Source organism: Silurus meridionalis, chromosome 23 (genome assembly GCF_014805685.1).
Source record: "Silurus meridionalis isolate SWU-2019-XX chromosome 23, ASM1480568v1, whole genome shotgun sequence".
NCBI lineage: Eukaryota > Metazoa > Chordata > Actinopteri > Siluriformes > Siluridae > Silurus > Silurus meridionalis.
The window spans coordinates 14,555,383-14,569,565 of record NC_060906.1 but is presented as its reverse complement, the minus strand read 5'-3'; the positions used below and the strand labels follow the sequence as shown (position 1 = coordinate 14,569,565).

The window sequence follows — 14,183 nt, the reverse complement described above, 5'->3', positions numbered from 1 at the left end:
TATACCAAAGCATGATGTTCCTGATAGTAGCATTTACACTTTTGTTATTTTAACCTCAATAAGAAGGATTTTCATTGTCTAGCATACTGTCTCTTGCTTTTTTCCCCATATTATTGTGGAAGCCTACATATATGCATAACATATCATGAACAGTTTTTTAGGAATGGGTGCAGTGGATGGACTGCATATGTTATTATAGAGGTTGCATGCAAATTGAATGAATACTAACCAAATTCCACACATTGAATTGGCCTTATTAGACAGATAAACAGCAATAAATTGCATTGAAAGAAGGTTGGCTCTGTATTCTGAAAGTCTTACATTTGAGTGTCTGGGCTGGTTTACATTAAGTGAGTGTCCATTTGCAGGTTTTGTTCTGAAGACAGAAACAAATGTTATTCAACTGATAATAGCAGAATTAAACAATATTTTGAGACTGTTTTTGCTGATTTAATGGAGAGGAGAAGAATGATTTCTGAAAATAGTAGAAATGTTTAAAAATGTACTAAAGGTTTAGAAAGATGTAACATGATGGAAGTAGATAATCTGAATTAATTAGGCCTGTTGCAAACTATAATAAGCAAACAAAATGACACATTTTCCTGTAATAAAAAGTTACAGGTTCGTAACTCATTCGTAACGCATAAAAACATGTAAAATGCTGTACCTTTGCACAGATAGTCAACAAATTGCAGGAAATGTTAGTAATGGAGCATTCACAGTGCTTTAAATGGTCTTAGTATCATTTTATGTAATACAGGCATGTGTTATCAGTACCCAATTATCACTCGATACTTGAGCATGTCAGAATAAATGAGAACATGGGAATGGTGGTGATGATGGTGGTTTATTGGAGCTTCTGGTGACTTCATTCTTAAGCTTTGATTAAAAAAGGGCAATTTTCTGTGAGTATTTACAATAAAGGCAAATGCATTAGTGTCCGCACTGTGTGGATTGTCCTGTGGCATAGAAGATACACATCCAGCAAGTCAGAAAGAGAGAGAATGATAGGTCAAATATTGAGAGGTGAAAAAGAATTAAGGTAGAAGATAGAAGATAGGAAAAAAATACCAAGCAACAGTAGTAGAGTAATGATGAATTGGGGTCTGTAAGCTTTTTTTTTTTTATCACAGCTGAACGGAGGGAGGGTCTGAGAGATGGAGGGTTGTGGGAGGGAACTAATCTAACAGATGACGCGAGAAGCATTCTGAGGGTGATGCTTCATATGGAATAACTCTCCGTTCCATTCTCTCAGAGGAGAGGGTTTTTATTTCTCTTTTCCATGTGACTCTGTAGTGTGTTATACTTTCAGGATTGATTCAATGAGGATTTAATTGCTCATTGTCTTCCCACCTAAAAAAGACATTTAAATTATTTCATTCCATATTTCCTAAGCAAATTCCTTTCCTGGGTCATTGTTCAGCTGAGTGTCTTCTCCATCAACGTGTGATGGCAGGGGAGGTGAGATCAGACAGCTTGCTCTGCCCTTTGTGCAACTCCTGCTTGGATGAGATGCAGTTGCTCTTTCAGTCTTTGAACCGCTAACGAATCCTATTTTGATTGGAGGAAGAACGCAGCTTACAGCACACTGAACGATTCACAAGTGAACAAGAGCACCAGTTTCTCTGCTATGACCCAAAACAATGGATATTAATCTGCAGTCACATCTCATCTACTTCCCCCAGATCTACTGTGATGCCAGCACTCAGGTCATTGAGTATAAGCTCAGGTAGGTGTGTCCTCTATCCAGCTGCCCCTTGTGGTCTCTCTAAAATATTGAGATTAATTCTAATTAAGTGGTTTTGATGGGGAAAAAATGAGACTAGAGGTTGAGTTACTCTTTGCACTGTAGCTCGGAAAGCTGTTGTGACTGGCAGTGGAATGCTGTTCATGAGAAGAAAGTACACGACGATGAGTCTTTTGTTCTTTCTGCTTTGTCGGTGTTTCTACAGGATGCCTTGTGGGGCCATGTCAATGAGATTGCATTGAAATTTTTGGCCTTACACATCTTTAACTTATATGAGAGTGTTCCATGTTAATTGACTTGCTGAGCCTGAATAAGAAATGGGCTATTTTTTAAATACATGTAGTATGTAGATATAAATTTCATATCTCCAGACCACAGACTGTATATATATATATATATATATATATATATATATATATATATATATATATATATATATATATATACAGTTTAATAGCTCAGATAGGAAATATGTACACAGTGCAATGTTATTTTTATATTTCTCCAGGCTTATCAAAGAACTGAGCTTTTACAACGAGGATCACATTTTATATATTACCAGCCAATATAAACCATATACATCTATTTTCACACTCATTCATTGTTTCAAATCTACCCCTATAATCTTCTTAATTCCCCCCTTGCACAGTTATAGCTGATTTAAAGACCCAGTGAGTATTATTATACTAATCAGATTTTACTACTGTGATGTTTGTGACCTTCCTACTGAGCTGTAGAAGAACTTATAGTATACAAAGCTGCCAGTGGTGCTTAATGTGCTTAACTGGTGTATGTGTGTGTTCTGATTTAAGGAAATAGTTCTTTCATATGTGTTTAATTTGGACCTAGAGGAAGTGCTTGTTCATGCATCATGAGGATTGTATTTCTGGCTCTGCATCTGATTCAATGTCCTCTCCTGAGAGCAGAGATATTGTTTTAGCACATTCTGTCCATCTAATCCAGTTAAGATTTGTAAAAAAAAGTTATGCAGTTAAATTTTTGTAGTTGGAAAAGGGTCGGATGCTTTGTAATGCATACAGAAAAACATGATGTTCCATAGTGTTTTTAATCTGACATAAAGGTATTCATTGTAGAGTTGACTGAATTCTTAATGTGTTATTGTATCCGGGTTGTTTTTAGATGTGGTGGTTTGGGGTTTGCACTTCTTTTAATACAGTTGTGAGGTTTGTGGTCTTGGTGTACTGACTGTTTCCACTAAATGTGACTGAGATAATAGAGATCAACTGGACTGAGTGAGAAAAGCAAAGCTTCAGGATCAGGCTACAGATACAATGGCTTACATTATGATCAATAATATGGTTTGTAGGGCAAATGGGCAAGGACAGAGGAAGAAAAAGGCACAAAGAGAAAAGGGTTAAGAGAGAGGTGAAGGCCAGAACGGTTGATGGATAAGAGGAAAATAGTCAGTAATTAAAGAAAGCAGAATGAAATGAAAAAAGGTAAGCAAGCAACACATGTAAAATAGAATGGCAAACTGAATCAGATAAGAATTCATATGTGTGTGTGTGTGTGTGTGTGTGTGTGTGAAAGAAGACAATGTAAGGAAATGCATGCTACAGAATAGCTTTGTACCGCAGTAGGGATTCTGGATACCATGGAGACGTGGTGCTTCCCAGCATCCCATAATACAATTATCCAATACTCCATGGCAACCACACCTCAGAAGAGCACTCAGTGTATCCTGTCTCCTCAGACTGTGAGAGGCAAAGGGACCAACCATTTTTTTTTCTTTGTGTTTCTGCAATTTCTGCATTTATGATTTTCTATTACGTACAGAGATGCTTTTACAAAATAAATCAACCATATCTCACTTAACAATTTCTGATGCCATAGATGCCCAAGAAGAAATAAAAAAAAAAAAAAAAAGAGTGAAAACATAAAGATAAAAATAGCTGACTGAATGCTTACATGCTTTAGGGTATTTGTACCATCTGGTACTAAATTAGCTATGGCTTCAAGACTTTAGTGCTCACATGGAACATGGAATGTGGAAAATGTAGTCTAAAAGAAAATGTAGTCTGTCCTTTGACCGTTCCTATAATTTAGATATGCTGTGCCATAATAACTTTTCTGTGACATGTATTTGTGTCTGTCTGAACAACAAATAATGTTGTATTGAAACTGCATGTCTCCAAGCTTTTGTACTGGACTGCCTATATTCATGAATAGCTTCCAAATGATAATTGTTTTAGTCAAAATAATTGTTTTAATTTTTGTAGAAAATAAAAATGTATGGTAACTGCTCACATGCCGGTGAATCCTTGTAGAACTGATGACAATATGAAATGCAAACTGTAAAACAGGCTCATTGTTGTGAAACAAGTCCTTATAATATAATAATGTATTTTAATTGATTGCTACTGATCAACAACAAAGAACAAAAAAGCTAGATTTTTTTTCATCTTTCATCTTTCCATCTTAAAAAAAAAAGAGGCCTAATGCAGTTTATACATGTAATTAGCTTGAAATGTGGTTATAAGTCAATAAATGATGCAATGTGCATCCTGCTTTTCCAATGAACTGTGCACATCGTCGTATTATTCTTTCTTTGTGAAATGTAGCCTTGTGTGGTGTTGATAGATATTTACACACCAACAGAAGGGGGCTTGCTTTTTTATTTTTTCTTATGGTGTAATTCCTGGGCTTATAACAAAGCCTTTGAAAATTGTTCTTATATTAGAAAAGTGTATTTTTCTCATTTGCAGTTGTAATGGTTTCAGCTTATGTAGGCTGTAAGCAGATATTATAAGCCATCAGTGATGCATTTCGAGGGCATTATTTACTTGTTTGGAAAAGCTGGTTGAATGCAAGTGTACATTAGATTAGTTTATTCTAAATAATCATGATTATTGCCAACCCAGCCATTAGGGTTGCACAAGCCAGTGCTCTCTTAGTGCTGGTCCCAAGCCTGGATAAATGGGGAGGGTTGCATTAGGAAGGGCATCCAGGATAAAACATGTGCATGAGAGGAATGTGGAAGGGCAGATGGTGGTAGATTTTGCTAAAAGGATGGAAATGGCAGTGGTGAACACTTATTTTAAGAAGAAGGAGAATCATAGGCTGACATAAGAGTGAAGGAAGGTGCTCACAGGTGGACTATGGTATATGTAGGAGATCCAACCTGAAGGAGATTGGAGACTGAAGGTGTTGACAGGGGATAGTGTAACTACACAGCATCAGATGGTGGTCTGTAGGATGGTTTTGGAGGTGAAGAAGAAGAGGAGGAGAGTGAACACTGAAAGAAGAATAAGATGGTAAAAACTGAAGGAGTAAGAGTGTAGTGAGATTTAGGGAAAAGGTCAGACAGGGGCTCGGTGGTGGTGCAGAGGTGCTGCATGATTGGGCAACTACTGCAGAAGTGATTAGGGAGGCAGCTAGAAAAGTACTTGGTGTGACATCTGGAAATAGAAAGGAAGACAAAGAGACATGGTGGTGGAATGAGGAAGTGCAGGAGAGCATAAGGAGAAAGAGGTTGGCAAAACAGAATTGGGATCGACAGAGTGATGAGAAAAGTAGGCAGGAGTACAAGGAGATGCGGCAGCAGGTAAAGAGGGATGTGGCGAAAGCCAAGGAAAAGGCAATAGATGAGCTGTATGAGAGGTCGGACACTAAGAAAGGAGAAAAGGATTTGTACCAATTGGCCAGGCAGAGGGACCGAGCTGGGAAGGATGTGCTGCAAGTTAGAGCAATAAAGGATGGAGAGGAAATGTGTTGACTAGTGAGGAGAGTGTGTTGAGAAGATGGAGGGTGTATTTTGAGCAGCTGATGAACGAGGAAAATGAGAGAGAGAGAAGGTTGGATGATGTGGAGTTGGTGAAGCAGGAAATGGATGGTATTAGTAAGGAGGAAGTGAGAGCAGAGATTAAGAGGATGAAGACTGGAAAATCGGCAGGACCAGATGATATATATGTAGAAGCATGGAGATGTTTAGGACAGAAGGCAGTGGCGTTTTTAACAAGATTGTTTAACAGGATTTTGGAAGGTGAGAGGATGCCTGAGGAATGGAGAAGGAGTGTGCTGGTACCGATCTTTAAGAACAAGGGAGATGTGCAGACCTGCAGTAACTACAGGGGAATTAAGTTGATCAGTCACACCATGAAGTTATGGGAAAGAGTAGTGGAAGCCAGGCTGAGAGAAGAGGTGACCATCTGTGAGCAACAGTATGGTTTTATGCTGAGGAAGAGCAACACAGATGCCTTATTTGCTTTGAGAATGGTAAAGAAGAAGTATAGAGAAGGTCAGAAGGTGTTGCATTGTGTGTTTGTGGATTTAGAGAAAGCGTACGACAGAGTGCCGAGAGAGGAGTTGTGGTACTGTTTGAGAAAGTCAGGTGTGTCAGAGAAGTATGTGCGGGTGGTGCAGGACATGTATGCGGACAGTGTGACAGCAGTGAAGTGTGCAGTAGGAACAACAGACTGGTTCAAGGTGGAGGTTGGACTGCATCAAAGATCGGCTCTGAGCCCTTTCCTGTTTGCAGTTGTGATGGACAGGTTGACAGACGAGGTCAGACAGGAGTCTCCATGTGTACACTTTGATGTTCGCGGATGATATGGTGATTTGTGGTGAGAGTAGGGAGCAGGTTGAGAAGAGCCTGGAGGTGGAGGTATGTGCTGGAGAGAAGCGGAATGAAAGTCAGTAGGAGTAAGACAGAGTACATGTGTGTGAATGAGAGGGAGGGCAGTGGAGTGGTGTGGTTGCAAGGAAAAGAGGTGGAGAAGGTGGAGGAGGTTAGGTACCTGGGGTCAACAGTGCAAAGTAATAGAGAATATATTAGAGAAGTGAAGAAAAAAGTGCAGGCAAATGTCTACAAGCACACACCAAAATCTAGTGAAACATCTTTTTAGTAGAGAGGGAATTATAAGAGCAAATTGGGATTAAATGTGGACTGCAAAGCTCAAAAACCACATCCCATACTTATGACCAGGTGCCCACAAACCTTTGGCAATATACTGTATTAGTTGATTAGAGTGATTGACTGAAACCAAGTTGTTTTGTTCTAGATCACACCATAAAGCTCATTTGTTATTTTTGCTATAGCCATCTTTATATTGTTGATGCATATTCCACTCCAGCTGCCATGCCAACAGATTAATGTGCTTTTGCTATACTTTATATAATGAACTGGGTTAGATCAAATCCATCCTATTAATAACATCATTCAAATTCGAAATGATTCCGCAGTATTTTTAAATGCTTTTTATTCTTCTAGACAGACTCTCAAGCACACAAATGTGTTTTTTTTTTAGCTCCTTCACTGCCACCAAACCTCAACCGCAGGCCAGCAAACCTCTTATGTAACACCCAAAGGAAACCCATGATCATCTTCTGTGGCAAGATCACCCACTACACTATGCTTTTAAAAAATATTGCACGAGTGGTGATGTATTGTTTTGATAATAACAGTGTGCCATCGTAAATAATGCTGACTCTCCTGTGTTGGCTTCATTACATCTTTGAAGCAACTTTGCGTTATTTGATTTACGCGGATCTGCTCAGACGCCCTTGTAGACAATATACACGTCTGTTATCATCCTCTCCGAGCACATCATCTCTTGATAAAAACAGCCGCTCTATGAATCACATGCTTTATCACAACTGCATGAGTCATTGTTCATTGCAGTAGAGAATTGGATAATGCCTGTTTTACTTGTTCTGATTATAAATCATGGCAAAGCATGAAAAGAAGAAAGATGCAAGAGATTAAACAGAAATGGCATCCTTAGAGATGCACACCTGTGACCAGTGTCTATAGTCATGTATGTACTGATGTGCTGAAAATCAAGAAAAATATAAAAAAGCTTAAGCCTCATGAAGATCAGTCTGCAGAAGAATTAGACAACTGATGGTAAATCATTGACCAGGTGGGAGAGGGTTCATTACAAAGCCTTTTCTGCTTAACCCAGATCATGATGTTAATGATTGTAATGCCTGTGTTACAAATAAAGCATCTAGTGCTCAGTCAGCTGTAATTTTAACTGAGAAAAAGAAATACTGATGCTTCAGTGCATTTGAATTAACACAGGTGTAAACTGAATATACACACACTTGCCTTTGATACCAATGTATAGTTACTGTAATAACAGAACATGCTTGTGCTGTGTAATACTCAGGAACAACAATACAGTACTCTAAGCATTACTATAATAAGGCCTTGATGTGGTGGCACATTTACCCAACACCAACGCAAACACCCTGCATTGTGCTCTCTGGTGAGTAAATAGTTTTTCATTTAGTCCTGTTATATTGAGTTGGGATGATTCCAAATGCCTAAACCGCATGAACCTGTTGTATAAGAGAGAGTCATTGAAAACAACATGAAGAAGCAGAGATGAGATTCAAGCAGTGTTACCAAGTCCACTCAGGCCCTAGTGACATCTTACATTCCTTATATTCTTCTATCTGTTTTTGCAAGTGCAAACAGTGTCTCTCCTGTTAGCTTTGTGTTAGTCATGTATAATTCAAAGTATTTCCTGAAAAATATGCATGAATAATACATTGCAAACTGATCCCAAGCTATCACCAATCCTAATAATTCCCAAGGTAATCAAAAAAGACTTGACTTATATAATAATAAACAATATTTTGTTGGTCATGTATATTGACTTATGTGTTAGAAATTGTTTTGGCTGGAAAATCCTTTAGGTATAAAATGTTTTCTACTATGCATATAGTTCAGGAAAGGAGTTTTTGGTGCCTCAATTAAAAATTGTAGCATTTTTCAAACGAGAAAACACAAATAATACAAACAAATATAGCTCAGGCAGACTTCTTGGGTGACTTTTGGGTCAAACTTGAACACTTCTTTGGTCAAATGTATTTAATGATCTTTGTAAATATGAGTCTTGACAAAAATATACAAATACACAGAAAAGAAATGTTTTAAATCTACTGGGTTTTAAAAATTATATGTCCAATTTAGCATTTCTGAGCCTTCCAAGCCTTTGTTCTGTATGTAAGTTTTTTTTTTTTTTTTATTCTGGTTTTGGTGTTTACTCCAATTCTCGTCCATTCCACGCTTGCTCTCTCTTTGCCAATTACTTGACCTTTTGTCTGTTGTTTGAACTACACATTTGGAATTGCCCTTTGAATTTTTTGCCTCTGGTGTTTTCTTGAAGGAAATCCAGCATCTGTATTCAACTTTACCTTTATAGCTTTATATCCAGCATGTGGGGAACAAAAATGACTTATTAAACCTGCAGTGTGGGGAAAGTAGGTGATGAAGAGGGAACTGGTGATGATGGGTAGATGAGATGTGTGCACTGAAACACAGCTGAATTATCCATGAGAGGTTCAGAGACGAGGCTGAACCAACTTGAGATCTTTAGTGGGATGAACAGTCTGCCTCACACAGCCACAATCCACACATACAAACACACTAAAGAAACACACTCAGTACTGACACTGCTTGCTGGCTGTTTGTTTTTTCTTTCTCTCTCTCTCTCTCTCTCTCTCTCTCTCTCTCTCTCTCTCTCTCTCTCTCTCTCTCACACACACACACACACACACACACACACACACACAGAAATGTGGGGCAATGTTACATTTTTATGCAATTTTTAAGAGAAAGTTGATCATCTGAAATATACAGTATATGACATGAGAGACATGAGAGTATTTTTATAAAGGTTACTGTAGATTAAGTTGTGTGTACCACTGTACAGTCCTGGTAGATGAGAGGAGGGGATCTCATGTATAAAATCCATCCAGTCAGATTTTCTGTTTCTGTTTTATGTTTAAAAATAATTTATTAATTTCTCAGAGAACTGTGTGTGTGTGTGTGTGTGTGTGTGTGTGTGTGTGTGTGTGTGTGTGTGTGTGTATTTTCGAATTTCTAAACGATGATAGTGTGCTGTCTCATGAGATAAATCTCACCTAATTTTGAGAATGAAAATCGCAAAAAAAAAAAACTGGCTACCAAGTCCACTTATTTATAATAATAATTATATTACAGAATTCAGCAATTACTTACTGTTATGTGATTAGTCCCTTTGCTTTTTCATAATGATTGACATGACAAACTATGGAGCTGGATTTATAGAGTAAAATGTTCCAAGTGTGACTCGCTGTCATTGAACTACCTCTGTAATGTGTAGTGTAATTTACATAGACACACTTAGTAATTTCACTTGGATGGCTGTATTACACCTTTAATAAAATTCTAGTAGCTAGTTTTTCTGAAGTGCACCATTTACTGTCTCAAAATGTATCACCACTTACTAGTTAACAGGTTTAGGAATACAAATGAATGGTCAGATGGAAACTCACACAATTAAAGTCAGATGATACCTTTGTTTTTTAACTGGATCTATGTTGGCCTTAAATGTGAATATATAATGTTGGAGGGCCGTATATGTTTTGAGACCTTCAGCCATTTCTGTCCACTTCCTACATAAATTCTGGTATATTAAGCAATGCAATGATTGTTTAATGATTAAGTGGAATTTTTGAGGTAAATCAGCTGTATCATGATAAACTCTCTATTTCTTTTGTTGTAGTGAGCAGAGTATTTGCCAGGCCCGTGCCTCTGTGATGGTCTACGATGACACCAGCAAGAAGTGGGTGCCCATCAAACCAGGCCAACAAGGCTTCAGTCGCATTAATATCTACCACAACACTGCCAACAACACTTTTCGTGTGGTGGGGGTCAAACTGCAGGATCAGCAGGTCAGTGCACCTTTTTTTACATAGGTAAATTCATCTTAATTCTATTTTATATCTATATTGCTTTTAACAACAGTGTCACAAAGTGTATTTTTAGGAATCTGGCTGTAAATCATAACGATCAAGTTAGTGGCAATTAAAAACTCCCAGAGATGAAACAAGGGAGAAACCTTCAGAGGAACCAGGCTCATAGAGAACCCAGCCTGATTTAGGATTATAAGTAATAACAAAATATAGGTGTAGAAGAGTAAAGGCAAGCAGTACTATGTTAAAAAATTGATCGCAGTATTACAGATTTACAGTAAGCAGATATTTGGTAAATGCAGTGGTAGTCTTGTGATACTATTCACAGCTTCAGATGTTGAGTCAGATGTACAGAAAACTACAAACAGGGCGTTAATAGGGCATTATTAAGATGCGCCGTTCAGGCATAACATTATGACCACCTGCCTAATATTGTGTTAGTCCCCCTTTTGCTGCCAAAACAGTGCTGACCCATCGAACATTAAAATCATCTGTTGGATCAGACCACACGGACCAGCCTTCGCTCCCCACGTGCATCAATGAGCCTCGGCCACCCATGACCCTGTCGCCGGTTCTCTATTGTTCCTTCCTTGAAGCACTTTTGATAGATACTGACCACTGCAGACATTCCACAAGAGCTGCAGTTTTGGAGATACTCTGACCCAGACATCTAGCTATCACAATCTGACCCACATTTAACACATCAACTCTGAGGACAAAATGTTTACATGCTGCCTAATGTATCCCACCTACTAACAGGTGACTTGATGAAGAAATATTTAGTGTTATTCACTTCACTGGTCATGTTATAAAGTTATTATGTTTTGCTTGACCGGCGTAAATCAGGTCCAGAGTGCAAAGTCAGTCACAGCAGTGTAAGTGTATGAGCAACTGGCAATGGCATAACATCAAGCTTTTCTAAACCTTATTACTCTAGTCTTGTTTATTGATTTACTGGAAAACACTAACTAATTTCCCTGTAGACAAGGCTGTTAATGTGTGTCTAAATAAATTTAGAAATAGAAAATGTAATTTTCACTTCAGGCCACATGAAAGTCATAGCCCCCACATTGTTTATCTCTGAAAGCCACTCTGGCTTTCATCAGTTGCTGAAAACACATTTTAAGAACTTTATATTTTACATGATGAATGTAGTCCAATTCAAAGCTCATTTCAATTATTCATTTGTTGAACCTTTCACTTATGTTTCAGGTTGTCATTAACTACTCCATTGTAAAGGGGCTGAAGTATAATCAGGCAACTCCTACATTTCATCAATGGCGTGATGCTAGGCAGGTGTATGGACTCAACTTTGCCAGTAAGGAGGAGGCCACCACCTTCTCCAATGCCATGCTGTTTGCTCTTAATGTGCTCAGCACACAGGATGGAGGTGAGACTACCTAGAGGACAACACACAGGACTGCAGCATCTTACAGCATTTAATATTGTCAGTGAAAACCAAAAGCACTTTTACTAGGTAGTATTCTTTAGTTACTCAGCTAGTTCATGCACTGCTTAGCTTAGCAGATTATATGCACTATAGTACAACTATAACTATAGCACTGAAAGCTAAATTTTTTTTAAATGATGAATGAGCACCTACACAATATTTCACTAATCTTTTTAAAAAGTTGAGCTAACATTAGTGTTAGTGTTACAATATTTTATTGTTTAAAAAAAATAAACAAACTTAATTTTAATTTTGGAAAATGCAGAGCCACACAAAGGCTGACTGGTGCATCTGTAGGGAATAATCAGGAGTGGGAGGAGTCAGGATGAATATCAGATAGAGGGGATTTGTTTGAAGGATTGCCTTTCCAGGAATAGCCAAATTATTTTGACCCAGCAACATGCTCTACATATAGACATTGGATGCACTATAAACCCAATGTAATGCAAAGTTAGATGTATTTTTATTATTGTTGTTATTATGCATTTGGGTTTTATTTTAGTGGTTTTGCTGAATTCTGGTTGATAACAAAGCCAAATGAGAGAGATTCGTCTTTTAAGGATTATGCTTGTGCATATGCACCCACACACAATGTACAAAAATTGAAATTAAGTCTGTTCGGTGACGATTAATTTGAATCTATTCAGTGAAATGTTTAAAGTGAATCGTTCAGTGATTGATGATGCATGTTGTGTTTAGATGTACAACCTGATCATGTTGCCATCTATAGCAGACAATAAACATCTTATTGTAGAAAACATCTTAATTTAGAAATAAATAGCTGATTACTCATATGCTTTAAAAAAAATTATTGATGATTGAGGAGGTGCAAATATGTTTAGCATACACACATCTGCAAATTCATGTGGCAGATACATATATAAAATAGTTCTGTGTAAAATGTACGCTTGATTTAGTGATTCTAGTCAGTCAATCTTGGGTCCACAATGTGTAATTGCAATTTGCGGTTGCAAAGCCAGTCAGAAGCAACTGAACAAAACAAATAAGTCAGTGCAATTTAGTGAATGAGCCTGATTGTTTTTATTCATTCATTCATAATTACACAGCCAGTAGCAAATTAAATATGTTTACAGGCACATTAAACACATGCACTAAATCTCACTAGCGCTCTAATGTAACTACAGTCATATAACTGCATATAAACTCTAACATCAACTATACAATGAGTAGCCCTGGTATTTATTATATATATACATATACAAAAAACTATAAAATGGCTATATATAATATAGTTTGTATAATTTTTAACACTTAAATTACAGAATAAACATAAGAATTGGGCAAAAATTGATTAAACCTTCCTGTAATGGCTGCATGTACTGACAGACTGTAAGACTTTGGATCAGATTAAATAATTACACATCCATACATTTTCTGGACCCTTAGTTATACTTGATGTCATTGATGTCAGTGTGACTGTTTTCATAGATAATGTTCTTTCAGCTCTGGAAGGGCTCTGGTAAATTTTATGGATTTTACAAATGACACACAAACATTTGCAACAGACGTTGGTCTTATTAGCACATGCTGATGTTCATCTGTGGCAACTCAAGCGTTCTACTGAGGTGATATGTGGCAGGGAGCCTGCATGGCCCTGTGAGTATCAGGAGGCCCTCTAATGGTGTTCACTGTCATTACAGCACAGGTGGCTGTTAAAGATTTACTGCAGAGGAAGAGCTTAAGCGCTGAGGTAAAATGTTATTGGTAGACACATAGCATAAGGGTTCGATGTGTCTATTGTCACTAAAAATGTATAATGGGTTCGGAAAACCGTTCGCTTGCTATTATATAAGCAGTGTTTACATTAACATACAATCATTTACATACTACAGGTTTACTTTTGTTTAAAATCCCTTGGTTGAAATTTTTTTGTGTGTTTACACTAATGAGTGAAAAGCCGAACATTGATTTTCAAAATAAATCAGACCTCCATAATGTCCATTTGTTCTGCATTAACATGTAATTTCTTTTATTTCGTTTATTAAACTGGCAGACATTCAAAGTATGAACTCAATGTGGCGACAATAATGAGCATGAATGATGTGTATAGGGAGATACATTTGAATTAGGGCTGCTAAGTTATTAACTGAGAAGTATTTTCCCAGTACAGTGCTAATCTTAATTAAACCAAGTGGCTGTGCTGCGTTCCCCTGGGTTCAGTAGTAGAGTGTGTCTTTGTGCTTTTTCTTTCTATTGTTGAGACAAAATGACAGAGAGAAATAAAGAGTGTGAAGTGGAATGAGAACAAACTGCTTCCTT

At 37.5% G+C, this 14,183-nt stretch overlaps 1 protein-coding gene across 2 annotated transcripts in view; it reads left to right on the top strand.

Moving 5' to 3' along the window:
• evlb (Enah/Vasp-like b) overlaps window positions 1-14,183 on the top strand; it is a 28,174-nt gene that overhangs the window by 5,145 nt on the left and 8,846 nt on the right. Inside the window, exons 1-3 of one of the 2 annotated variants that reach the window (XM_046835972.1) lie at window positions 1,208-1,729; window positions 10,264-10,432; window positions 11,666-11,843. In XM_046835972.1, coding sequence (XP_046691928.1) covers window positions 1,644-1,729; window positions 10,264-10,432; window positions 11,666-11,843 — 433 coding nt within the window. In that variant the 5' untranslated portion in view covers window positions 1,208-1,643. Of the gene's footprint in view, window positions 1-1,207; window positions 1,730-10,263; window positions 10,433-11,665; window positions 11,844-14,183 lie in introns of those variants that run through there. The other variant, XM_046835973.1, reaches the window with a different exon arrangement.